At 66.9% G+C, this 25,361-nt stretch overlaps 1 protein-coding gene across 2 annotated transcripts in view; it reads left to right on the top strand.

The window, feature by feature from the left end:
* Window positions 1-24,858, top strand: part of INTS1 (integrator complex subunit 1) — a 29,212-nt gene extending 4,354 nt beyond the window's left edge. Inside the window, exons 6-47 of one of the 2 annotated variants that reach the window (XM_061210062.1) lie at window positions 92-197; window positions 297-483; window positions 570-715; window positions 805-946; window positions 1,203-1,379; window positions 2,029-2,137; window positions 2,739-2,859; window positions 3,286-3,363; window positions 3,997-4,154; window positions 4,796-4,892; window positions 7,161-7,252; window positions 7,432-7,492; window positions 8,582-8,779; window positions 9,055-9,184; window positions 9,502-9,681; window positions 9,791-9,940; window positions 10,348-10,527; window positions 10,606-10,710; window positions 11,701-11,868; window positions 11,945-12,098; window positions 12,954-13,115; window positions 13,756-13,902; window positions 14,200-14,298; window positions 14,566-14,690; window positions 15,073-15,327; window positions 15,845-16,004; window positions 16,245-16,385; window positions 16,541-16,715; window positions 16,804-16,927; window positions 17,655-17,785; window positions 18,300-18,387; window positions 18,495-18,721; window positions 18,947-19,070; window positions 20,037-20,170; window positions 20,553-20,745; window positions 21,282-21,409; window positions 21,690-21,802; window positions 22,556-22,669; window positions 23,514-23,584; window positions 23,958-24,049; window positions 24,212-24,321; window positions 24,500-24,858. In XM_061210062.1, the coding sequence (XP_061066045.1) occupies window positions 92-197; window positions 297-483; window positions 570-715; window positions 805-946; window positions 1,203-1,379; window positions 2,029-2,137; window positions 2,739-2,859; window positions 3,286-3,363; window positions 3,997-4,154; window positions 4,796-4,892; window positions 7,161-7,252; window positions 7,432-7,492; window positions 8,582-8,779; window positions 9,055-9,184; window positions 9,502-9,681; window positions 9,791-9,940; window positions 10,348-10,527; window positions 10,606-10,710; window positions 11,701-11,868; window positions 11,945-12,098; window positions 12,954-13,115; window positions 13,756-13,902; window positions 14,200-14,298; window positions 14,566-14,690; window positions 15,073-15,327; window positions 15,845-16,004; window positions 16,245-16,385; window positions 16,541-16,715; window positions 16,804-16,927; window positions 17,655-17,785; window positions 18,300-18,387; window positions 18,495-18,721; window positions 18,947-19,070; window positions 20,037-20,170; window positions 20,553-20,745; window positions 21,282-21,409; window positions 21,690-21,802; window positions 22,556-22,669; window positions 23,514-23,584; window positions 23,958-24,049; window positions 24,212-24,321; window positions 24,500-24,615 (5,768 nt within the window). In that variant the 3' untranslated portion in view covers window positions 24,616-24,858. The remainder of the gene's footprint in view (window positions 1-91; window positions 198-296; window positions 484-569; window positions 716-804; window positions 947-1,202; window positions 1,380-2,028; window positions 2,138-2,738; window positions 2,860-3,285; window positions 3,364-3,996; window positions 4,155-4,795; window positions 4,893-7,160; window positions 7,253-7,431; window positions 7,493-8,581; window positions 8,780-9,054; window positions 9,185-9,501; window positions 9,682-9,790; window positions 9,941-10,347; window positions 10,528-10,605; window positions 10,711-11,700; window positions 11,869-11,944; window positions 12,099-12,953; window positions 13,116-13,755; window positions 13,903-14,199; window positions 14,299-14,565; window positions 14,691-15,072; window positions 15,328-15,844; window positions 16,005-16,244; window positions 16,386-16,540; window positions 16,716-16,803; window positions 16,928-17,654; window positions 17,786-18,299; window positions 18,388-18,494; window positions 18,722-18,946; window positions 19,071-20,036; window positions 20,171-20,552; window positions 20,746-21,281; window positions 21,410-21,689; window positions 21,803-22,555; window positions 22,670-23,513; window positions 23,585-23,957; window positions 24,050-24,211; window positions 24,322-24,499) is intronic. The other variant, XM_061210063.1, reaches the window with a different exon arrangement.
* The last annotated feature ends 503 nt before the right edge of the window (window positions 24,859-25,361 follow it).

A 25,361-nucleotide genomic window follows, 5' to 3' on the forward strand; every position in this document is an offset into this window, starting at 1 on the left:
GCCGTCTCCCTCCACGGAGCCAGGTCCCGCCGGGGGCGTGGGTGCCCGAGGGCCGGCTGGGCGCGCGTATCCACGAGGCACTCGTGTGCAGGGAGCAGCCCTCACCCCTCCCTCACCGAGGAGGAGGACAGCCAGACGGAGCTGCTGATTGCGGAGGAGAAGCTCAGCCCTGAGCAGGAGGGCCAGCTCATGCCCAGGTAGGTGCGCCGCGCGGCCCCCGGCCCGGCCCCGCGAGAGCCCGCCCGCCTCCCCGCCCGCCCGCCTTCCCGCCCGCCTGCCTCCCCCCTCTGGCCTAGGTACGAGGAGCTGGCGGAGAGCGTGGAGGAGTACGTCCTGGACGTGCTGCGCGACCAGCTCAACCGGCGGCAGCCCATCGACAGCGTCTCGCGGAACCTGCTGCGGCTCCTCACCTCCGCCTGCGGCTACAAGGAGGTGCGGCTGATGGCGGTGCAGAAGCTGGAGATGTGGCTGCAGAACCCCAAGGTGAGGGGTGCCGTGCGCGCGGGGCGCCCCCTGGCGGGCGAGGCGGCGGGGCTGACGGCGCTGCCCCCGCCCCGGCCGCCCCGCAGCTGACCCGGCCGGCCCAGGACCTGCTCATGTCCGTGTGCATGAACTGCGGCACGCACGGCCCCGAGGACATGGACGTCGTCTCTCACCTGATCAAGATCCGCCTCAAGCCCAAGGTCCTGCTCAACCACTACATGCTCTGCATCAGGTGCGCCCGGCGGGGAGGAGCGGGCGGGGGGGCGGCAGGAGGGGGGGCGGCCCAGCCACTCCAGCGCCGCCTGCTTGGCCCGCGTCCAGGGAGCTGCTGAACGCGCACAAGGACAACCTGGGCACCACCATCAAGTTCGTGATCTTCAACGAGCTCTCCAACGCGCGGAACCCCAACAACATGCAGACCCTCTACGCCGTGCTGCAGCACAGCCCCGCGCTGGCACCCAAGGTGGGAGCCCGGCCTGGCCTCACGCCCGCGACCCCCGCCCCGCGCCCGGGCTGGAGACGAGGGCACGGCGGCGGCCGGCGTGGTGCCAGGCCGTGTGTGAGAGGCCTGGGGGGTGGGGGGGCGAGGGGCCGGGCCTGGGCGTGCAGCAGGAGCTGGCGGGGGCCTCGTCGGGGGCTCTGGGAAGACCTCCTGCAGCCTGGTGAGGACGGAAGCTGGCGGGTGGCCCCGGCAGCTGGTGGCGCTCTCTCTCCCCCAGTTCCTGGCCATGGTGTTCCAGGACCTGCTGACCAACAAGGACGACTACCTGCGGGCTTCGCGGGCCCTGCTGCGCGAAATCATCAAGCAGACCAAGCACGAGATCAACTTCCAGGCCTTCTGCCTTGGGCTCATGCAGGAGCGCAAGGAGCCCCAGTACCTGGACATGGAGTTCAAGGTGGGCAGCCCCCCCTCCCCTGCCCCCCATGCCCCCCATGCCCCCCATGCCCCAAGCCCGTGCAGGCTGCCTACTGCTTGGGTCTCGCCCAGCAGTTTCCCCTGTGCCGTTCGGAGTGCACCGGGCTGTGATGGGTGCCCCGCGTGCACGGTGGCCCATCCCGGAGGCAGCGGAGGCTCCATCCTGCGAGGTCCAAGGAGGGGCTGGCCGGGTGCCCCCAGGGGAGCCGGTGACCTCGGGGCTGGGTGTGGAGGTGGGAAGAGCTGTAGCCGCGGGGCTGGGGAGGCCAGGGGACGGCGTGAGCAGGCAGGGCGACGCAGGCGGTGCACAGAGGGCCGTAGATTTTGGGGTGTTTGGGGGCAGTGGGAGGTGCCGCTGGAGAGCAGGACTTGGGGCCGAGGGTGGAGGATCTTGAGTGCCGCGCGGGCAGGTCGGCAGACAGCCCACGGGGCGGCCCTCTTCTCGGGAGGGCGGGCTTAGTCCAGCCCTGTTGGCTGAGCCTCCTCGCTGTGGCCCGGCCTGGCCCTGCTGCCGGCTGCTTCTTGGTCCCAAGGCCTCCTTCCGTCCAGCGTCCTCCTGTCCCGGCGGCTCGTGTGCCCAGGGCCTGGGCAAGGGATGCCGACCCCGCTGAGCTGGGCTGTGCTTGCAGGAGCGCTTTGTGGTGCACATCACAGACGTGCTGGCCGTGTCCATGATGCTGGGCATCACGGCCCAGGTGAAGGAGGCCGGCGTCGCCTGGGACAAAGGAGAGAAAAAGAGTAAGGCTCCGGGCCTGGCAGTGGTGGGTGCTTCCGTGGCTGTAGGCCGTCCCCGAGGCCCAGGCAGGGGGCAGGAAGGGGCGCTCCCACGGCACAGCTCCTAGAGACCGAGGGAGCTTCTGGAAGCTGCTGGTTCCTGTTCCTCCTGTCTGGGCTGAGAACACCAGCTCCTGGTCCAGGCCCGTTCTCTGCTTGGATGGTTTGCTCACGCGGATCCTGGTGCCGTTGTGAAGGCGTTTCGGGCTCGTGGCCCTTGGGCCAAGGGTAGGTGGGGAAGCAGGGTGGTGGTGTTTGTGTCAGCCGGCTTAGGTTCGTGGCTGATCCTGGGGAGGCCTGGCTGCATAGGCCCCTTAAGCGATTGGCTGGAAGGACACTTGGAACCTGAGGGTTTCAGTTCCCCGAGTTGCCCTGGGCCTGTGAGGATGGTCAGGTGTTCGCTGAACCTTATTTTAGCCGAGTTCCCTGCTCCACCTCAGGTCTGCCTGTCTAACCTGCAGACATTGCAGGATGCTTGTGCCGCCCAGGCCTCCTTCCTGCGCCTGGCCTTGAGCTAGACCCTCTGGCTGCCGTGCGGGCTCTGTAACTCTCTCGTCCCCCGCAGACCTGGAGGTGCTGCGCTCCTTCCAGAACCAGATGGCCGCAATCCAGCGGGACGCCGTCTGGTGGCTGCACACCGTCGTCCCCTCCATCAGCAAGCTCGCGCCCAAAGACTACGTGCACTGGTACGGCCGGCGCTCTTCTGCTCGGGGTGTGCAGCCACCCCCTGGTCTGGCTGGTGACGAGTGACAGCGCTCACCACATAGGTGACGGGCCGCCGGCTGGCACCAGCCTCTTAGGAACCAGCGGGGCCGGTGGGCAGCAGCCAGCCCTCGTGTGGCGTCAGGGCCTCGGGCAGAGCCTTCTCTTACAGGGGAGGTGGGGTCCCGTCTGACCAGGGTTGGGAGCCCCCTGCTGGGGGGCTCTGTCACCTGCCAGCCCCCCAGGCCTTATTGGGGGGTGGCTGGAGGCCCTCCAGAAGTGCCGTGGGGTTGCCAAGCTCAGGAATCGGGCGGCCCCTCTGCACGTGCGGCTTCGCAGCCCGTGGGGGCTGACGGGGTTGACGGGGGGCCCCGTCTACTCCAACCCTGACGGCTCTCTCCACCCTGCAGCCTCCACAAGGTGCTCTTCACGGAGCAGCCCGAGACCTACTACAAATGGGACAACTGGCCACCCGAGAGTGACCGCAAGTGAGCGTGCCTTCCGGCCCTGGGCCGCGAGGGCTGCCCAGGCCAGGCTCGCTGAAGCCCGCCCAGAGGCTCTGTCTGGTCTTGGTCAGGGTCACCGTCTCTGTCCCGCCCCGCACACCCTGTGCCGCATTTCCCAAGGGCGCGGTGTCTGTGCAAGGTCCCCTGCACCCTCCCGGGGACTCAGCCGGTGCCTGTGCCCTGGGACCCCCCAGCTCAGCACCCCCGGGATGTTTCCAGCTCCCTGCCCCTCCTCGCTTCCAAGCAGCTGCACACACGTTTTTCCTCCCTCAGCCAGTGTCGTGCTCTGTCCCCTGAGCCTGGGGACACCCTGCCCTGTGCTTCTGAGCGGTCGCTCCTGTCCGTCCCCACTGTGGGCCCGGTCAGCGTGCTCATCTCACACCCGCCTGTGCTCCACGCCCGTCTCGTGTCACAGTTCGGGGGCTGCGGGACGAGGCTGGGCTCCCCTCACATTCCTCCTCGGGATGGCGGGGCATGGTCCACAGGGGCATCGGGCACAAGTGACCACGGGGAGGGTGGGCGGCTGCCCCCTCGTCGCCCGCCGTGGGGGTGGGCGGCCCCGGCGGGTTTGGGGTGGGCTCCCGCCAGCCCAGCCTCTCCCTGCTGCGCCCGCAGCTTCTTCCTCCGCCTCTGCTCAGAGGTGCCCATCCTGGAGGACACACTGATGCGCATCCTGGTCATCGGGCTGTCACGGGAGCTTCCGCTGGGCCCCGCCGATGCCATGGAGCTGGCCGACCACCTGGTGAAGCGGGCTGCAGCCGTGCAGGCCGACGGTGAGAGCCTCGGGCTTTGTCCTGCCCCCTGTGGGTGACGGCCTCCCGCCACTGGGCTCCTCCCCTCCCCGCTGCTGACCTCATGGGCATCGGGCATCAGGCCGTGCGTGTGTCTTGGACGGCAACCTAGTCCTTAGGCTGATTCTGGAGCTCACCCTGGACTTGTGCCCATTCTCCATGTGGTTGAACTTTGGCAGGAGTGTGTGTCTCTCGCCTCTTTAACGGGCCACTGCGGTGGCCTTACGCAGAGCGGTCCCCGTTCTAGAGTGTGCGTATGTCCCGTTGCCGATGGGCCTGGAGCCGACCCCTCGGTGTGGCGGGGCTCGCTGCCTCCCCGGAGGCTCTGCCCTGGCGCTTCTGCTCCAGACACGGGTGTGGTCACGTCTCGGCCCTGCCCTGAGCCCAGCTGCGCTGTGTTGCCCACGGTCCTGCCTGCTCCCCAGCCAGCTCAGGTGCCACGTGGTGGAGACGTGCCCCGGCTCCCCAGGCCAGCTCATGCTGGCTGCGTGTCATTGCATCCTGCCCTGTGCCCGTGTCGTCCCCGGCCCCCCCTGCCCCGTCTCCTCGCTCTCTGATGTCCACAGCCTGAGTCTGGGCCTGGACATCCACCGAGTGAGCCGTGTGTGGTTTCTGGGTTTCAGACATGGAAGTGCTGAAGGTGGAGAGGATCCAGCTGATTGACGCTGTTCTGAACCTGTGCACCTACCATCACCCGGAGAACATCCAGCTCCCGCCCGGGTGAGGCTCCAGGGGCCCATCCACAGACACCCGTGAGGCTGGGCCGCGCGGCGAACGACCCAGGGCCTGCTTGACTGCCGTCGCCTGGCTCTCTGTGACCTGCTCCCTTGTTCTCTCCTTTTTGGTCTTCGTCACTTAGATGCTTGCTTCCCGTTTGTGTGAACACATTCACGGTGTTTTCTGGACGACAGTGAGCTTGCGCTCCGTTTCCTTAAGCCACTTGGCTGAGATACAGTTCTCGTTTCTCATATGCTTCGCTCATTTAAAGTTTGTGATTTGGTGCTTTTAGTACATTCGTGGGGTTATGCAGCCATTGCCATGTCCCCTTAGGGAACCTGTTCCCGCTAGCTGTTGCCCCCGTCCCCCCTCCCCCAAACACACAGCCCTGAGGCCCCACGCATCAGCTCTGTCCCTGTGGACTGGACGTTTTCGGACACTTTATGTGAACAGAATCATAAAGCGCGTGGTCCTGTGTGGCGGCTCCTTCCACTGAGCGTCACGTGTTCAGGGTCCCTCCGAGCTTTACTTTGCACCTGTACTCTGTCCCTCTCTGGGGCCAAGTGCCGGCACTGCGTTTTGTGGATCTGTGTGCTGGTTGACGCGCACTTAGGTGGTTTCCGCTGGTGTTAACCGTGCTGCTGGGAACTCCACGGATACGTTTTTGTGAGGATGTATGTTTTCAGTTCTCGCGAGGATACCCAGGAGTAGAATTGCTGGGTCACGTGTTTAACCTTTTGTGGAACCACCAGACTTTCCCGCAGCGGCTGCGCCGTTTCACTTTCCCAGCAGAGGGTCCGAGGGTTCCTGTTTCTCCACATCTTTGCCGAGACTGATGGTCCATCTTTTTATTTTAGTCGTCTTAGTGGGTGTGAAGTGGCATCTCATTTTGGCCTTTTTTTTTTTGGCCGCAGCACGTGGGATCTTGGTTCCCTGACCAGGGATCAGACCTGTGCCCTCTGCAGTGGAAGTGCAGAGCCCTAACCACTGGACCGCCAGGGAAGTCCCTCATTTTGGCTTTGATTTCCATTTCTGTAATCGCTAGTGACATTGAGCAGCTTTTCACATGCTTGTGGGCCATTTGAACACCTTCTTTGGAGAAATGTCTCTCTGAGTCCTTTGCCCAGTTTTAAACTGGATTGTTTGAATATTTGTTGTTGAATTGTGAGGGCTCTTTATAGGTTCTGGAGTGAGACCCTTAACATACTTATAATTTGTAGATATATCCCTTTTTAGTGCCGTTTGAGACACAGAAACTTTTAATCTTGATAAGGTCCAGTTTATTTTTTTTTTGGTTTCTTGGGTCTTCGTGTCACGCGTAAGAAACCATTGCCTCATCTAAGGTGTCAAAGATCTATTCCTGTGTTTTCTTCTAAGAGTTTTATATAGTTTTAGCCTTAATGTTTACATTTGTTATCCATTTTGAATTTATTTTTGTATATGGTGTGAGGTGCGGCTCTGACTTCATTCTGTTTCATGCGGATGCATCATGGTTCTTTATGGGTAATCAGTTGACCTTAAACATATGGGTTTATTTCTGGATTCTCAGTTCTGTTCCATTGATCTATATGCCTGTCCTCACGCCCACACTTCTGTCTTCATTACTGTGACTTTGTGCTGGGTTTTGAAATTGGGAAGTGTGAGTCCTCCAATTTTATTCTTTTTCAACATTATTTTGGCTTTTCTGGGTCCTCGCATTTCCACGTGAATTTTAGGGTCCTCTGGTCAATTTCCACAAAAAAGCCAACTGGGATTGTGGTGGGATTGCGTCCAAGCTATAGATGAGTTTGGGGAGTGTTGCCAAGTCATCATATCAGATTTATTTCATTTTTCCTAACAGCTTCTTAGCTGCTTTCTGTTGCGTCATCTAAAAGGACTGTAATTATGATAGCATGATGCGTGACTTTTGAAAGTTATTATGGTTACACATCGATGGATACTGGGGTGTTTTCTGGTTTTCTGATGCAAAGAGTAGCAACAATAGTTAGCATTATCGAGTGTTTATTACCTTTTCCCTGTTCCCACGCTATAGGGTGGGAGGCCAAGGCTGAGGGAAGTAGGCACGTGTCCCGGAGCCCAGGGCTGGGGGGTGGGCCCGAGCGGTGTGCTGGGTACAGCCATGCACATCCTGGGGGCGCAAGTCCCAGAGAGGAGTGACTGAGGCTCCAGTACTGACGTTCGGGTCTGTGAGGCGGTTGCCGCCCTGGCCTGGACCCGTTCCCGTCGGGACCTCGTGGCCCGAGGCTGAGCCATCGGCACCTTGCGTCCCAGGTACCAGCCTCCGAACCTCGCCATCTCCACCCTCTACTGGAAGGCGTGGCCCCTCCTGCTGGTCGTCGCCGCGTTCAACCCAGAGAACATCGGTGAGCCCCCTCTGGCCAGCCGTGGTCCCCTGGGCCGGTGTTGACCTTTCCCCCTCCTGGGCGTCCTGCCTATCAGGACCTGGAGCAGAGCCTGGCTGGGGACGGGAGGACGGGCGGGGGAGGGGGTGGGCCTTCGGCCGGGAGTCCCAGCTACCACCTGCTGTCGCCTTGCTGCCTAGGCCTGGCCGCCTGGGAGGAGTACCCCACGCTGAAGATGCTCATGGAGATGGTGATGACCAAGTAAGTGGCTCGCCGCGCTGGGACCGGGAGGGCGGGCCCACCGGTGCCGCGCTGGGGCCCCCGCTGCTCTGCGGTCTCCCTGCTCTGCGGGGCTGCCCCCTCGCTGGGCTGCGGGCAGTGGGGTCAGGCGGTGCCGTGTGCCTGCGGGGCCCTGGGCCCTCCTGGGCAGCAGTCGTGTTGCCGTGGGCGTGGGGACGGTCAGGCTGATGATGCTGTGACATCGGAGGCGTAGAGCGGAGGGGTCCGGAGCCAGAGGGTGCGGCGGGATGGAGACGGGGCCAGGTGGGGTGTGAGCGCTGCCGGGGTCAGCAGCAGGGAACGCCTCTGGACGCGGCGGGCGCCGGATGCCAGGGCCGCTGTGACTGTGCTCGCTGCGAGCCATGAGCTGAGGAAGCAGCGTGGGCGCCTGGGCGGGTGGCGTGTGTGTGCTGTGCTCCTGCGGCGGGGGTGGGTGCAGCCTGCCAGCGCGCTCGGGGGCAGCGAGGGTCGCTGCGGGACACTGGCTGAGGTGGAGCGGAGCCTGAGGCCGTGGCGTGTGGGAAGCGGGCGCGCGGGGTCCGGGTGCGGCCCGAGGCTGCGCGCCGCAGGGCCGTCCTGTGGTGTCACGGGAAGCTGGGTTAGATTCAGGACCCGTGACAGGAGCCCAGCTGCTCGTGCCCCCAGAAAGCCGCGTGTGTCTTTGAAGCCGTGAGTCGGCCCGGGGTGCCCTGTGCGCCCTGGGCCACCTGGCCTGTTGGAAAGGGTCCAGGGGTCCCGTGTGGCCATCCCGGACAGACGCCACTCAGGTCCAGGATCCTGACACACATTGGCCGATTTTGGAGGCACCAGCACTCGGCTGTGTGGGAGGAGAGGGTGGCCGGCTGTGGGCTCTGAGGGCTGCCCAGCTCCCTCATGGGGGTCTGACTGTGACCATGTTGCCGACGCCCCCCCCCCCCCCCCCGCCCCCGGGTCCCTTCCACAGCCTGACGGCTCGAGCTGGGCCTGGGCGAGGGACGCCGTCCTAAGTTATGACCCCCCCACCCTGAGCGCCGCCTGGTGGCAGCCAGCCCCGGGTGGCCCGGCGACAGGTTCCTCCTGCTTGGTCCCCAGCAATTACTCGTACCCACCGTGCACCCTGACGGACGAGGAGACCCGGACTGAGATGGTCACCCGGGAGCTGCAGGTCTCGCAGCGGGAGAAGCAGGAGATCCTGGCGTTCGAGGGGCACCTGGCCGCTGCGTCCACCAAGCAGACCATCACTGAGAGCAGCAGCTTGCTCCTGTCCCAGCTCACCAGCCTCGAGCCCCAGTATGTGCTGCGCGGAGCTCGGGGCCGGGCCTGGGCTGGCAGGGGCGGGCGGGGGCGCCGCGTCCTGGCCGCTGTCCTGGCTCTCCGCGCGGCCGGGCCGTGGTGAAGCCGAGAGCCCCCGTGGCTGGGCTGGGAGGGGAGGGACTGTGGGCCTCAGGGAAGACGGGCAGCTGCCCACAGGTGGGAGGCAGGCGGCCCCGCCCTCACCCGCCACTGTCGCCTGGGGAGCACTACGCTTGCGGCTTCGACACGCTTGGGTCTTGTGGAACTTTCAGAGGGCCGCCCCGGAGGCCTCCCCCTCACGTCCTGGATCAGGTGAAAGGCCTCAACCAGTCCCTCCGCCTCGGGCACCTGCTGTGTCGGAGCCGGAACCCGGACTTCCTCCTCAACATCATCCAGAGGCAGGTGAGTCCCGCTGGGGTCTGGGAGGAGGAGGCTGGCTGCAGGCGGGCGGGCGGGCAGGGAACCTTCTAGGGGCATCAGTGGGCTGTGCCGTTAGATGAGACCGTGGCCAGAAGAGGGCACACCCAGAGACAGGGCTACATGGCGACGGGCTCCTGGGCGTGCACATCGCTCCCAGCACAGCTGGCGGCCGTGGCACGTTGCCGGCGGGGCGCACACAGGGCCGCCTCGGGAGTCCCCGCTGGATGGCGGGCAGGTGGGTCGGGAGGGGCCGCGGCAGGATTAACCGGAAAGAGCCGCGTGGCTGCCGCCCTGCCCAGGCCTCCTCCCAGTCCATGCCCTGGCTGGCCGACCTGGTGCAGTCCAGCGAGGGCTCCCTGGACGTGCTGCCCGTGCAGTGCCTGTGCGAGTTCCTGCTGCACGACGCTGCCGACGAGCCCGCCTCCGGGGAGGAGGAGGAGGAGGGCGAGAGCAAAGAGCAGAAGGCCAAGAAGCGGCAGGTCGGCGCCCCGCCCTGTCCCCGCCCCCGGCCCCGCCCCGGCCCCACCCCCAGCCCCGGCCCAGCCCACCGGCCCTGGAGGCCCACCCTGAGGCCCCCTGTCCCTGCAGAGGCAGCAGAAGCAGCGGCAGCTGCTGGGCCGCCTGCAGGACCTGCTGCTGGGCCCCAGGGCCGACGAGCAGACCACGTGCGAGGTGCTGGACTACTTTCTGCGGCGCCTCGGCTCCTCCCAGCTGGCGTCCCGGGTGCTGGCCATGAAGGTGCGGCGGCCGGCCTCGGCCCGCTCTCCCCGCGCTCCCTGCTCGCCCCGGCACGGTTCTCTCCTCTTTTGTTACGATGAGCATCTCTACTCACCCAGACTTTTATCCTAGCTGACTTTCGGGCACAGAAAGGGCGCAGTCATAACCCGTGCAGGGCTCAGAGCCCTTTTTCCCTGTCTGGGCCCCCTCCCTCGGTGGTAATGGGAAACGTCCCGAGAGCAACTCAGTCGCCGTCCTGCCGTGCTTCCCGAGGTGCTGGCGACGGTTTTCCAGGGGAGCCGGTAGCGCTCCTTCCGCCCCAGTCGTGGCAGCTCTGAGCGCACCACGTCTCTGCCAGGAAGCGGCCCCCTCGCGCGGGGCTGTGAGGGAGTGGGTGACCCCGAGACCGGGCGCATGTCTGCTTGCAGGGCCTGTCCCTGGTGCTCTCGGAGGGCAGCCTGCGGGACGGGGAGGAGAAGGAGCCCCCCATGGAGGAGGACTCCGGCGACTCGGACGCGCTGCAGGGCTACCAGTGGCTGCTGCGAGACCTGCCCAGGTTGCCTCTGTTCGACAGCGTCAGGACCACCACCGCCCTGGCGCTGCAGCAGGTGAGGGGCCGCAGGGCGGGCGGCGGGCAGCCCTGCCGGGGCGTGCGCTCACACGCCTTCCCCACCCCCAATCCCCAGGCCATCCACATGGAGACGGACCCGCAGACCATCAGCGCCTACCTGGTCTACCTGTCCCAGCACACGCCCGTGGAGGAGCAGAGCCAGCACAGCGACCTGGCCCTGGTGAGGGGGGCGGGGCTGGGGGCGGGGCTGGGGGACCCTGGCCAGCCCAGCCGGGATGCGGGGCCAGCGGGGCCACCCCTCGGCTGTGGGCTCTGAGTGCCCAGCTGCCTTGCCGGTGACCTTCTGTCCGGAGCAGGGGTCGAGGGCAGGAGCCCCCAGTGCCCTTGTGATCATCCAGGCCTGGTTGCCTCTGTGGATCTGGGCTGGGGGAGGTGTGGCTTGGCCAACCCGGGAGGCCAAGGGGCAGGAGGCCAGCCCAGGAGTCTGCGGCTGGGGCCCGCATCCCGCCCCCTGCCGGGGAGGCCCTGTGAGCTGAGCACATGCCCGTTTTCTACTTCGTCTTGCTCTTTTCCGGCCGTCCTTCTTCTGACCTCGCTCCCCTTAGCGGGTCGGCTGACAGTGACGGAGGTTCTGGAGGCCTTGGGTCTTTGTAGAATGCGTGAGTGGAGGGAGTGAGGGAACGGGCTGAAGACAGAGGTCGGTGTGCAGGGGGATTCTGTCCAAGCCTGGGTTCCTCGTCGAGGGGCTGGACAGTAATAAAAGTCCGGGCTGGAGCCCTCGCCCTTCTGAGTCTGGTCCAGGGGCCAGCCTGCCCCGCGTCACTGCTGCGGGTTTCAAGTAAACGTGGTGTCCGGCTGTTCGCAGACGGCCTTTCCCTTCGGGTCTCGAGAAGCGTGTGATACTGTCGCTCGAGGGCAGATGGCGCCTTGCCCCATGGCTCGCTCTCCTCTCCGTGCGGGGCCGGCCCTCTCCAGGGAGCCTGTCACTTCTTGCTGCCCCTCCCGCCCGCTTGGCAGTTGACAGCCCTGCGCGGCTGCGGGGCTCTGCGTGTGGGGCCCTTCCATCCGTCATCGGTCTGCTGCCCGGTGTCGGGGGGTGGTGGTTGTGCAGAGCGGACGTAGCATCGGGGCGGCCTTCCGAGGGGACGGGGCCGTCGGCCAGGCACGACTGGAGGAGGGCCCCGCGCCCTCTGACGCCATGCTCCCCCAGGACGTGGCCCGGCTCATCGTGGAGCGCTCCACCATCATGTCCCACCTCTTCTCCAAGCGCTCCTGCAGCGCCGAGTCGGACGCCGTGCTGGCCGCCCTGCTCTCCATCTTCTCCCGCTACGTGCAGCGCATGCGCAAGAGCAAGGAGGGCGAGGAGGTCTACAGCTGGGTAAGGCGGGCGGGCGCCCTGGGCCGGCCCCCGCGGCCCTCGCCTCGGCCCGCTCACCCCCTTCCTCTGCCTCCAGTCGGAGTCGCAAGACCAGGTCTTCCTGCGCTGGACTAGCGGGGAGACGGCCACCATGCACATCCTGGTGGTCCACGCCATGGTCATCCTCCTGACGCTGGGCCCGCCCCGCGGTGAGCAGCCCGTGAGCGGTGGGGCCTGGGTCTCCCATGGGGGTAGGTACCCTTCCCTGCCCGTCCTGGGGGCGCGCGCGAGAGCCTCCACGTGGCGGGACCCCGGGCACCGCCGGCCCTTCCGATCCACGGGCTGGGGGTTTCCAAACTCTGTGCCGCCTCGGCCCACACGCTGTCCTGTCGTCATGAGATGCACGTGGGCGTTGCTGGCACCTCGGTGCCTGCTCCTCTTTGCACTGTGGCTTTTGGAGGTGGAGGTGTCCACGTGGGGCTGCCCAGCTGAGGGGACACTGGTGCCCAGAGCAGTGAGCTCCAGGTCCTCTCCACAGGCCTGGGGTGTGGCCCTCGACTCGTTGGCCGTGGGCTGTGTCCAGAGCCAGCTGATCCTCCGGCCTCCTGAGACCTCTCGGCCTGGCAGCCTCTCCTTCCCTCCTCGTGGCTGACGCCGTGGGCTGCTCTGCCACTTACTTGTGTCCAGGGGAGGCTGACCTTATGCCGGCCTGGCCTACTGGCTGCCCGGGGCTTTGTGCAGCCTGAGCCCTGGAAGGAGCCGGTTTGGCCAAGCCCACAGAACCCAGAGAGCGTGATGGCCCCAGCCTCACACCGTCCCCTGGGCGGCCTGGCCAGCTCTGCACCTCCGTTTCCTCGACTGGGACGGGGCGATGCCGCGATTGTGAGGATTACACAAGTCAACTGCGCAAAGCCTCTGCCGCTGGGCCGCGCTCAGCTCTTGGTAGATTCTTCTCCATCCTCTGAAGCCCCAGTTTGCACCTATAAACCGAGGACGCGCTGGCCTCGGCCTTCAGCCTTCGGTGCGGCCGGAGCTCCTAGGGTGGCGAGGTCTGGGAAGGCCTCGCTGAGCCGGCCCTGGTGCTTGCCCTATTGTCTCTCCCGAAGCTGGTGACGGCGAGTTCCAGGCGCTGCTGGACATCTGGTTCCCAGAGAAGAAGCCCCTGCCCACGGCCTTCCTGGTGGACACTTCGGAAGAGGCGCTGCTGCTGCCCGACTGGCTGAAGTTGCGCATGATCCGCTCGGAGGTCCCGCGCCTGGTGGACGCCGGTATGGCCTGGGCGGGGCTCGGGCGGGGAGGACCAGGTCTTGCCTTCTGCTGCGGGCCTGGGCGTGTGTTCTAGCTGTTGCCGATGAGAGAGGACAGCTCGGGGGCCTCTGGTGGGTTCCGGGGCGTCTGTTATTCAGCAGACGTTTGTGGATCTGTCAGTGCGCTGACAGCTGCCCGCAAGCCCTTGTGGTCCGGCGGGGAGGCCGAGGGCCTCCAGTGAGAAGCGGTGCTGGAGGAGGAACGAAGACCAAGTGGTCCAGGAATTCGGAGGGGAGGAGGAGGGGCTGGGGCCTCGGAGCTGGTTCTGGGACGCAGAGTGGCCTTGGGCAGCCTGCAGCAAGGAGGAAGGGCATCCGGCGGTGGTCAGCGTGGTATCCAGCGGGGGTGGCAGGCCGGGCAGTTTGGGGGGTGTCTTGGCTGGAGGGTGGGTTGGCTTGGGAAGTGCAGCAGGACACGCTCAGGGGAGCCTTGACTCTGAGCTGGAGGGAGCGCAGGGCTGGCCCGCAGCCTCAGGATGTAGGGTGGGGGGCCTGAGGACCCACCAGCCACACTTGGAGCTGCCCTCTGGGCCCTGTGCCCCGCCAGGCCCCGCGGGCCAGGGTCACCTGGCGGCGGTCACTGAGTGAGAGCCGCCCTCAGCCCTGCAGGACCTGGAGCCCCAGCAGCTGCTGCTGTTCGTGCAGTCCTTCGGCATCCCCGTGTCCAGCATGAGCAAACTTCTCCAGTACCTGGACCAGGCGGTGGCCCACGACCCCCAGACCCTGGAGCAGAACATCATGGACAAGAGTGAGAGCCGGGGTCCTCGGCCGGGCGCCCCGGGCCCGCCGCGGGGCTGCGGTCGGGGAGCCAGGCTGCGGGTGGCGTGGAACAGCCCCGGGACGGGCTGCGAGCAGGAAGGTGGAGCTGCGGCCACCCCTCGGGTTGGAGGGTGGAGGGAGCTGTGGGCGCTGCCTGATTCTCTGCGGAAAGACCCTGTCGCCCAGCTTCCCGGGTCCTGGGGAGGCTTGGAGCTCTGTGGGCACTGTGCGGAGGGCTTCCCTCCTCCCTGGGGGCCCGTGTTTACCCGTGGCTGCCCCCCCGCAGATTACATGGCTCACCTGGTCGAGGTCCAGCACGAGCGAGGGGCGTCCGGAGGCCAGACTTTCCACTCCCTGCTGACAGCCTCCCTGCCCGCCCGGCGAGGTACCCACCCATCCCGGCTCGCACGGCCATTCGGGAAGCGTTTGCTTCTGGCCGGCGTCCGGGCTTCTGTTTACGGGCCCTGTTCCTCGTGGGCCTCGGCAGGCCTGGCGAGGCTGGGGGTCCCGGGGTGAGAGCCCTCTGCAGGGCCTGTGAGCCAGCTCCTGTCGGGGCGGTGGGCCGCCGGGCGAGCCTGGCCTTGGTTGGCAAGGTCCCCGCCACAGCTGGCCGTGATGGCTTCTCAGCCGACCTGCTCCTCCTTCCCTGCAGACAGCACGGAGGCGCCGAAACCCAAAAGCAGCCCAGAGCAGCCACCGGGCCAGGGCAGGACCCGGGCCGTGACACAGGTGCGGGTTCTGGGCCCCGAGGACGACCTGGCCGGCATGCTCCTGCAGGTACGGGACACCCTCCCTCCCCGGTCCCTCCTCCCGCCTGGAATCCATGGCCAGGGGTTCCCTGGGCACGTGTGTTCTCGCCCCCTCCTCACAGTGACAGGCGCTGCGGAGCAGCTGTGCGCAGTTTCCGTCTTTACGCTTACACACCTGTATGCGCACGTGTGTGCACAGGTCCACCGCTCTTTCCTGGGCCTGTTGCCACGGGCCTCGTCCCAGTCCTTGGCCCCTACCCCATGCCCCTCTGGAGAGTCTGCTGGGGACCGGGCACGCCAGTGCCAACTGCCGGCAGCCTCCGTGGGGTCGGGGTGCGGGGTGAGAGGAGGGCTCTTCGGGGAAGGCCCCACCTGCCAGCCGCGCGGTCCTGATGGCCGCCTTTCACCAGATCTTCCCGCTGAGCCCGAGCCCGCGGTGGCAGAGCTCCAGCGCGCGCCCTGTAGCCCTGGCGCTGCAGCAGGCCCTGGGCCGGGAGCTGGCGCGAGTCCGCCAGGGGAGCCCCGAGGTGCCGGGCGTCGCGGTGCGCCTCCTGCAGGCCCTCTCCACCCTGCTGAACTCCCCGCACGGCGGTGCCCTGGTCATGGTCATGCACCAGAACCACTTCCTCGCCTGCCCTCTGATGCGCCAGCTCTGCCAGTACCAGGTAGGCCCTGGCACAGCCCTGCGCCTCGCTCCTCGAGTCCCCGCGCCCGGGCTCTGCCTCGTGCGGCCAAGGCTTCTGTCCCCTGTCCCGTCCCCCTGGGCTCGGGGCTTCTGTGGCCAGGCCTGCTTGGGCCCCGGCTGACTGGGTGTCCTGATGCTGTCCTGTGGGCCTCGGCTCTTGCTCCTAAATGAAGAGACGCAGCTTTTGCTGTGGTTCTGGGGATAGATCCCCGGCTTCTATGACAGAAACTTCCCGTGAGCAGGGCGGGAGCGTGTTGGGCTTTCACCGCATCCACCACCTGGGTTCAGTAGTTCTGCCACGTTCACCTTACCTGCCCCTGTGTGTGCCCACGTGCGTACTACCTCCTCGATCGTTTTCTCTCTGCGCCCCGTGGGGACGGGCGGCAGCAGACCCCTTGCGGGCTGCGGGGACGGGCGCTGGAGGGGCCCCTGCTGTGGCAGGCGGGACGGCTCCGCCCGGCCCCGGCCCTGTCTGAGCCGTGCTGCGCTGTCCCCAGCGCTGCGTGCCCCAGGACACCGGCTTCTCGTCGCGCTTCCTCAAAGTGCTCGTGCAGACCCTGCAGTGGCTGGACAGCCCCGCCGTGGAGGCCGGGCCCCTGCAGGCCCAGCTCAAGCTGTTTGCCGCCCAGTACTCGGCACGACGCCGGATCAGCGATGGTGAGACGGGGTTGATGGTGCCGGCGGGGGTCCTGGGCTCTCTGCCGTCGCGTCAGGGGGACCAGGGCCTTGTTCCCAGAGGGGTCCCGGGTGGCGTTGGGGTGAGTGGGGCCCAGCGGTTTGGGGGTCGGGGCACTGGGGAGGCCCCCCAGAGGGGAGCGTACGTGTGGGAACCGAGGGGAGTCGCCTGCCCGGCACCCCTGGCAGGAGTCCTGTGGGTCACACGGCGCTCTCCTGCAGTGCGGAGCGGGTTCCTGCACCTGGCAGAGGCCCTGACGTTCCGCGGGGACCCGGAAGTGGTCAGCTCCACCATCCGCGCCATCGCCGCCACCCTCAAGTCTGGGGAGGGGTGTGACGTGGAGCCCGACCTTATCAGCAAAGGTACTCGGGCCCCGGGCGCCACAAAGACCCCGCCTCGCACACAGGTCCCTCTCCTGGGCGCCCCCAGAACAGGGCCCGGGGGCGGGGCTGTCTGTCCTGGAGTCCGGTGGCCCCCTGAGCTGGAGTGACACAGGTGCCCTCTCTGCCCCACTCAGTCCTCCGGGGTCTGATCGCCGTGAGGTCGCCTCACCTGGAGGAGCTGCTGGCCGCACTCTTCTCCGCGGCCTCCGCCTTCCCGGCCTCGGGGCCCGTGGCCGTGGTGAGCTCACTGCTGCTGCAGGAGAAGGGGGAGCCCCCGGCCCTGGGGAAGCAGGACTCTGACGGCTGCAGGTGAGCCGGCGGGGCGGTGGCCAGCTGGGAGGGGGAGCGGGGGGCGGCCCTGGCCGGCCGCGTCTGAGCCCACCCACCTTCCCTGCAGCCTGGAGGCTGTGCGGCTGGGCCCCTGCTCGGGGCTCCTCGTCGACTGGCTGGAGATGCTGGACCCCGAGGTGATCAGCAGCTGCCCTGACCTGCAGCAGCGGCTGCTGTTCTCCCAGAGCAAGGTGGGCCTCGCTCAGACCCGGCGCCCTGGGCCACAGTCCACCCGGCATCCCCAGGGGGGGCTGCCTCTCTGTCGCTTCCAGCAGATCCGAGGCCTGGGTCTCAGTGGCCAGACAGGTCCCACGTTTCCTCTGAGCGGGTCACCACAACTGGCCAGATCTGGTCACGGAGGCAGGCGGGCGGGCGGGGGGTGGGTTGGTCCTTTGTGGGCTCAGGTCCTCACAGGGCACGAGGCGGTAGGGGGAGTGGAGCTCAGCACCCCCTGACGAGGGGTGGGGTCCTCTGAGGGGTCGGAGCCCACGTCAGGGCTCTGCGGGGGTGGCGGGGTCCCCCAGCTCATCTGGCCATGGGGAAGGTGAGGAGACACTGACCAGGTTGCGGGGGAGGGGCTGGGCAACACCTGCCCGTGATCCCGCCGCGCGCTGGCGGGTCTGCGCTTCTGAGAGCGGCGGTCACGCTCCCGTGCCCCCCGCCCGCCCAGGCGTTCCCACGCCCAGGGTTTTGCTCGCGTGCCTCCTGGTCTCTGAGGAGTGGATTCAGTTCAGCCCGTGTTTAATCTGCGGAGTGACCGGCCGGGCTGGGTGGCTTCCCGGGCGGGAGCCTCGGATCTGCCTCGAAACGGACACTTTCCTCTGCTCTGTGCCGGCACACGTGGGCTGTCATCTGCTGACGCTACCCGGCAGAGCTATCAGCCCGGCGGGGACCATCCCAGGTTTCCTCCCTCCCCAGGGCAAAGGCCCTCCCGGGCCGCAGGTGCCGTCTTTCCGACCCTACCTCTTAGCCCTACTCACGCACCAGTCCGGCTGGCCCACGCTGCACCAGTGTATCCATGTCCTGCTGGGCAAGAGCCGGGAGGAGAGGTGAGTCCCCCAGACCCCTGTCCCCCACCGGCAGGTCTGTTCCTGCCGCAGGCTGTGTGGGCCTTGGGGTGCCATGTGGCAGCCGCCCTGCCCAGACTCCTCCGGGAGCCGAGTTCAGAGGGCAGCGTCGGGGGCCTTGGGGGGATCTGATCCAGCACCCTTCCCCCCCGGCTTCCTCAGGAACCGGGGCTTTCTTGCCTGGCCCGGTGTCCCTTCTCTGGGTGACCAGCAAGCAGACAGTCGGGTTCATTGTCCTCCGGTCGTGTGAATGGCTGGCGTCCGTGCTGTGCTGCGGGGGCACCAGAGGCCCCCGTGCGCGGCTGCAAGCGTGGGGTGGGGCGGGGCCGACCTTAGCTTTGCCACCGTGAGCTGCAGAGAGGTCAGGTGGGGCAGCCCGCGTCCCCTGACAGCTGACCTGGGCCCTCGGCCGGCAGGGAGCGTCTCGCCCCATCCCCTGCCTCCCTCTGCCTGGAGACGTGCCTCGTGCTCAGCCAAGCCGTCTCGCTTCCTCCAGGTTTGACCCCTCGGCCTCCCTGGACTTCCTCTGGGCCTGCATCCACATTCCTCGAATCTGGCAGGGCAGGGACCAGCGTACCCCTCAGGCAGGTTTTGGGGTGTCCCCTGCCCGCAGGGTGGGGTGGCGGGTGGACATGGTGAGACGCGGGCGCGCCCATCGCGCCCGGGCCTGACTGGTGGTGCCCGGCTGCAGAAGCGGCGGGAGGAGTTGGTGCTGCGGGTCCAGGCCCCGGAGCTCATCGGCCTGGTGGAGCTGATCCTGGCAGAGGCAGAGACCAGGAGCCAGGACGGGGACACCAGCGCCTGCAGCCTTCTCCAGGCCCGGCTGCCCCTGCTGCTCAGTTGCTGCCGTGGTGACGATGAGGGCATCAGGAAGGTGGCGGTGCACCTGACGAGCTGCATCCAGCAGTGGGCTGACAGGTGAGGGTGTTGGACCCCGGGCTCCGGAGCCCCCGCCTGTCCCCTTGCCTGTGTGATGGGAGGCCGTGGCTCAGATATGAGCACCGTGGGAATGAGCCCAGGCCGCCAGTGGGGGTGGGGTAGGGGTGAGGGGCCTGGCACACCAGCTCTGCACGCAGCCCGCAGTGGGAACAGCGGCTCCCTGGTCCCACGGCCACCCCGAGTCTGGTCTCTGGTCTCTCGCAGCGTGTTGGGCAGGCGTTGCCGAGACCTGCTCGTGCACCTCTACCTGCAGCGGCCAGACCTCCGGGTGCCTGTGCCTGACGTCTTGCTGCACAGCGAAGGGGCCGCCGGCAGCAGCGTCTGCAAGGTAAAGCCCTACGGGGTCATCGGGCCGCCTTTGTCCTTCACTTGGAGGTAGAAACGCCAACTGGGAGGTAGAGAAATGCTTTTTCTCAGATCTAAAGACAAAAAAGGCACCTGGTGAGTGTCGATGGCATGTCTGAGGGCAGAGCCTGCCCTGCCACCCTTGCCTGTCCGACCTCTCGAAGGGTCTGGAAACGATCTTTTCCTCCTCCAAGAAGTCCTCTGGGTGTGGAGCAGAGGAGAGTGGGTGTCCCCCTCGTTCCCTGATAAGGGACCGTTGACTACAACAGGCCGCGTGGTGCGTGTATGACGGTGTCGCATGCGTCCCAGCACCCCCATCCCTTCCTGGCTGCCTGCCGTGGCACCGGCCTTTGGCCCAGCGTGGGGCCTCCGTGTGCGGGTCTGCGTGGCATCTGCCTTCACCTCCCTTGGGTGATGGCGGGGGCAGGGGGTCTGGTGGGCCCCCTGCCCACGTTCCCTGGGCTGGACCCTGGAGTCGGATCTGCCGCCTGCCCTGCTTCTCGGGACGGGGAGGGAAGTTGATGTTTTCCCAGTTGTGCTTCCTTCCACTTCTGTGTGTTCCTTGTTTTACACACCTAAAATTATGCTTTATTTGTAAGGTTGGTTTTTCTCATCCGAGTTAATGTAGAGCTTTTATTCTGTTTGTGTGGAGAGGGTGACCTCACACACCAAGTGTTGAGATTGGCTGGGAGCTCTGGCCACGGCCTGTTTGACCCCCAGGAGCATCAGAAAGCACTGAGAGAACAGGTTTCTCTGGGTCACTGCGTAGGTCCTTAGGGACCATGCCAGGGCCTTGGGGTCCGGGGACCTTGGAGCAGGGGTGCGCACGCTGCCCGGTGAGCCCCATCGTAGCCCCTGCAGTGGCGGGCAGCAGACTCGGCGGGGGGCGGGCAGGTAGGGTGCGAGGGCTGCAGGCGGCCCCGGCTCTGACCACCCCCGTCCCTCTCAGCTGGACGCCCTCATTCACCGCTTCATCACCCTCCTCGCGGACACCAGTGACTCCCGGGCGGCCGAGAACCGAGTGGCCGACGCCAGCATGGCCTGTCGGAAGCTGGCTGTGGCCCACCCCATCCTGCTGCTGAGGTACCGCCTGGCCTGCCCCGCCTGCAGCCCGAGTGGGCAAAGCTCGCCGGCAGGGTGCCCTCCCCGCCCCAGCCTGGAGCGGCTCCCACACCAGGCGTTCCTTTGAGGCGGGCTCTGCGGCTAAGAGCGGGTGGACGGACACTGGTGGTGTCGTCACGGGCAGCCAGGGCCTCGGCTGCTTCCTGACTAAGCTGAGTCTCGGGGGGAGGGGCCTGGTGGACGCGGGAAAGGGGGGGTCAGGTGAGTGGCCCAGAACATCACGGTGGGGGTTAGCGGGCTCCGGGTGGTCTCCAAGTGCAAGTTGATGTCGGCCCGCGGGGGGCGGGGGGAGGGGGGCTGCGGGAGACGGCCCAGGACCACCGAGCGCACGCGTCGCCCCCAGGCACCTGCCCATGATCGCTGCCCTCCTGCACGGCCGCAACCACCTCAACTTCCAGGAGTTCCGGCAGCAGAACCACCTGACCTTCTTCCTGCACGTGCTGGGCATCCTGGAGCTGCTGCAGCCGCGGGTGTTCCAGAGCGAGCACCAGGGGGCGCTGTGGGACTGCCTGCTCTCCTTTCTCCGCCTGCTGCTGGTGGGTGCCCCGCCCACCCTCCGGATGCTGGGCCCCAGGAGTCCCCAGGGGTCGGGTGCCCTGGTCCCTCTCCCTGCGCCCTTCTCAGCCGGTGACCCTGCTCGCCCTGCCTGCTCCCTCACCATTCTGAATTCTCTCCCCATTCGGCTCGTCCCCCTCCTGCTCCCACGACTCTGGCAGCCCCGGTCTTTCTGACCAGGACTGAGGGTCCGTCCCCTTGTCCACCTGAGGCGGCTGGGTGAGGGCACAGCCCCTCGGCTGCATCAGGGGCAGGGCCAGGCCACCTGCCTGCCGGATAGCTTCACCCGGGGAAGGCCCCCAGCTGCTCATATGCCTGGGGAGACCCCATGCTCCTCAGGGTTCATGAGGGACAAGGTCACTCCTGACCCTTAGGGACCTTAACATGCTGCCCGGCAGAGGGCAGCGTGTTGGTGGTGTCCAGGCTCTGTACTGTGAGGCTCCAGGGGGAACGATGCAGGCAAGACAGGGGATGCTTCAGGCCCTGAATGCTCCCCCCCTTGCGCTTCCCTTTGCAGAACTACAGGAAGTCCTCCCGCCACCTGGCCCCCTTCATCAGCAAGTTCGTGCAGTTCACCCACAAGTATATCACGTGCAACGCCCCGGCCGCCGTCGCCTTCCTGCAGAAACACTCTGACGCGCTCCAGTGAGTGCGCACGTCTGGCACGGCTCCTCTCCGGCCGGGGTCCCGTCGTGGTGGCGCGCAGGGCTGGGAGCTCCCAAGGGGCATGGTGGCGAGGATGGACACTGCCCACGGTGCCGGGGCCCAGGGCGGCAGGGCTGTAGATGCTGGGTCTGCGCCGGGGCCATGCTGAGCTGGCGTCCTCCTCCCTCGGCCCCCGGGGCACCTCTTGAGCCCCTGCCCACGGGGCCCTGCTTGCCTCCCACCTGTGGCATGGTCCTCACGGAGAACCTTGCTCCCCCAGTGACCTATCCTTCGACAGCAGTGACCTGGTGATGCTCAAGTCACTCTTGGCGGGGCTGAGCCTTCCCAGCAGGGACGGCAGGGCCGACCGAGGCCTGGACGAGGAGGGCGAGGGTGAGTGGGGCCGGGGCTGCAGGCTGGACTGCCCTGGGCGTCCCTCGGGCATCGTTGGCCCCGGGTCCGTGACACGCGCAAAGCACCGAGTCATGTTGTGGCCAGCGTGACCTACAGCACCTGCTCTCTGTGGGTCCAACCAGGTCCCTCTGTTCTCTGTCCTCGTCCCCGTCCCCATCCTGTGGCCTCTACAGTGGGGCGACCCAGCACCTGCAGCATTGTGTCTAGCGGGCACGCGGTGGATTTGTGAATGGGCCGAGTGCCCCGGGGGCCCAGGTCCAATGCTGGCCCTTCACGGCCATTCTGGCCTGGGTTTGCCAAGTCGCTGGTGTTGAGCGTGACTCTCGGCCGTCCACGGATGCGCCTAGCACAGCGCTCTGCACGCAGGCGCGTTTATCGAGCACCTGCTGTGTGCCGGGGCCGCAGGGAAGGCCACGTGCACAGTGTGCTGGGTGAGAGGCTCGAGAGAGAAGGGCCGCGTCTCCCAGGCAGCTCCCAGCAGGCTCATCGTTTCAGCGCATTTATTGGGCACCCGTTGTGTACCAGGCACCGTGCTCAGCCCAGGGCAGGGGCCGCATCTTTGGGGGTCTGGTGTGATTCCGGGCACTGCTCAGCAAGGCTGCCCCTCGCTTACACACATGGATCCTGCGGCCTCGGTGTCGAGTGTGTCCGGGGCTCTCAGGTCCTCTGGACAGTGGCCTGGGGCGGGCCGTCCACGTCTCCACCTGACAGCACTGGCCTCTTGTCTTGCAGACGAGAGCTCGGCTGGTCCCCTGCCTCTGGTCAGCATCTCCCTCTTCACCCCTCTGACTGCAGCTGAAATGGCCCCCTATGTGAAGAGGCTTTCCCGGGGCCAGACGGTCGAGGGTAAGTTTGGGAGTTTGGCTCCCCCAGGCCCGGTCGGCCCCGCGGTGGGTGGTGGCCTCCCTTTCTGTCCCTCCGGCATCCTGGGTCCCACAGCGGCCCTTGGCCGTCCAGGCTTCTCCTGGGTGGGGCATCCAGAAGACAGCAGGGCCCCTGCCAGGTCCCGGGAGGGGCTGGGCTCTTTCCTCAGAGTGGGAATAGGGGTGGGTAGAGAGGGGGTCGGGGGGAGAAGCGGGGCTGGAGACTGGGGGCGGCTCCTCTGCTGGCCAGTGGCGCTGGGGAGCCCCCTGGAGTCCCCGTGGGTACCGAGGAAGAAGGGCCTGGTGGGGAGCTGGCCGACAGCCCCTGGTCCCCTGCGGGGGAGCCGAGGGCCTGGGTGGCCACCTGCGGGGAGGGGCAGGACCATGTTTCTGCAGTGTGGCTTCGGGGCAGCCAGGGCAGACATTTGGGGAGCGTGGTGCAGATGCAGATCCGTGGGCCCCTCAGCACCTCCGGTTTGGGGTCGCTGGCTCGGTAGTTGGGAAGGCAGCGGAACCCCCAGTGCTTTCCGTCCCGAGGTGCTGGGGGCCCCCTGGCCTGAGCAAGCACTAGGGGTGCTGTGGAAGCTGCAGGAGGCAGTGGCGCTGATGTTATGCGCAGCCGTGCTGCACCTGTAGAACCAGGTTCCTCCGCCAGAGCCTGTGCTGAGGCCGGGCCGGGGTCCCTGCCCGGCAGGTGTGCTGCGGGGCAGCGGGCTCTGGCCCCGGCACTCCACCCCTCTAGCCTCTGGGCTGCGTGGGGGACAGGTTCGCCCCTGAGCCCAGCAGCTGCAGCCTTGCCCTCACAACACGCTTTCTACCCATTTTAGATCTGTTGGAGGTTCTGAGCGACCTGGATGAGATGTCCCGGCGGAGACCCGAGATCCTGGGCTTCTTCTCGGTGCGGGAGCTGCCACGTGCCTGGAGGAACTGGGACACGTGTCAGAGGCTGGGGCAGGAGGGCAAAGCCACGCTGGGCCCCGGACAGGGACGCCGCCCCCACCCTCCTTCCTGCTGTGCCCCCCGCTCAGCCCTCAGCGGCTGGGCTTCGGGGGCGGGCGCCACGTCAGACCCCGGCCCCGCCCCAGATGCCCACAGTCCCGCCCAGAACTGAGGTGGCCCGCTCCTCCGCTCTGCGCTGGAGCTCCTGTGTGCTTCATGGGGCCTGAGGTCCCAGGGCCCAGCGACGGGGGTGTTGAGGGGGCTGGGGGCTTAGGGAGTGGGGTCCCCTGGACGGGAGGGTGGCCCTGCTGACGCCGCGCCCGCCCCCGCAGACCAGTCTGCAGCGGCTGATGAGCTCAGCTGAGGAGTCCTGCCGCAGCCTGGCCTTCAGCCTGGCCCTGCGCTCCATCCAGAGCAACCCCAGGTGAGCCGGCGTCACCTGCCACCACGGGCTGCCCGGTGCCCTGGGCCAGGCCTCCCGCTCCTCCTGTCCGGTGGGGCCCGGCACGGGGCTCTGGGGAGGCGTCGGGGCCTTGGCCGTCTTGGCACGGGGGGAGGCGCCAACCTGAGCACGTGGCTCTTTCAGCATCGCAGCTGACTTCCTGCCCACATTCATGTACTGCCTGGGCAGCCGGGACTTTGAAGTGGCACAGACGGCCCTCCGGAACCTGCCGGAGTACACCCTCCTCTGCCAGGGTGAGTCCGCCCCGACCCCACCCACCCAGGCCCTGGTGCCCCCGGAGGCCTCGGTACCCGGGGCCGGGCTCTCGGGGAAAGACCAGAGGCTCCACTTCTGAGAGCTGCCTGATGACCTGGCCGCCGTGGCCAGGATGTCAGGGCAGCGCATCCTGACAGGGTCTTCGTCTGTCCCCAGAGCATGCAGCCGTGCTGCTGCACCGGGCCTTCCTGGTGGGCATGTATGGCCAGATGGACACCAGCGCCCAGATCTCCGAGGCCCTGAGGATCCTGCATATGGAGGCTGTGATGTGAGCCCGGGCCGCAGCCCGACTGCATGCCTGGTCCACTGGTGGTCTCCGGGAGCACCAAGGCAGGCAGGGCCAGCACTCAGAGCCGACGCCCAGCCGCCCCTGGCCAGCAGTGGGGGGGCCGTCTGCCCCGGAGGCTGTCCCGCCTGTGGAGTGGCGGGGGCACGGCCCAGCTGGGAGGGATGCTGACATCCTAGACAGTCGAGGCGGGGGGCTGGGTTCAAATGAAACGTTTTGAACTCCCCGATACTGCTGCCTGTGTGATTTGCCTCCTTGGAGACCCCGGGAGTGAGTGGGACCTGGGAGCTTGGAGCCCTGCCCCCGGGGCCCGGCCAGCCTGCCTGCTCCTGGGTGGGCACGTGGCGGTGTCCATCTGGAGACAGGAGGGCGCCTGCCTGCTGGGCACAGTCTCGGCCCTTCCTCCCTGCCCTCCACCCAGCTCCCCACTTTCAGGCAGCATCGGGGTTGGGGGAGAGCTGACAGTGCCCAGGCGCCCCCTGCCCCTGAGTTCTCTGCCCACGGGCTCGGCCTCATCAGCTCCTGGAGGGAGCGGGGCTCGCTGGGGGTCGGCAGAGCAGTCTTCTCTCCCACCCCAAAAAGGACCTCAGCTCCCCGAGACCCTCAGCTTCGGGCATCGCTCCAGGAAGCCTCCGCGTGCTGGCGGGTGAGGGCTGGCACAGTGCAGCCACGGAGGGGCGCATTCCCCGTGGAGCTGCGGTGCTGGGGCAGGGGACGGGGGTGGGGCTCTGC

Source organism: Eubalaena glacialis, chromosome 13 (assembly GCF_028564815.1).
Source record: "Eubalaena glacialis isolate mEubGla1 chromosome 13, mEubGla1.1.hap2.+ XY, whole genome shotgun sequence".
Taxonomy (NCBI): domain Eukaryota; kingdom Metazoa; phylum Chordata; class Mammalia; order Artiodactyla; family Balaenidae; genus Eubalaena; species Eubalaena glacialis.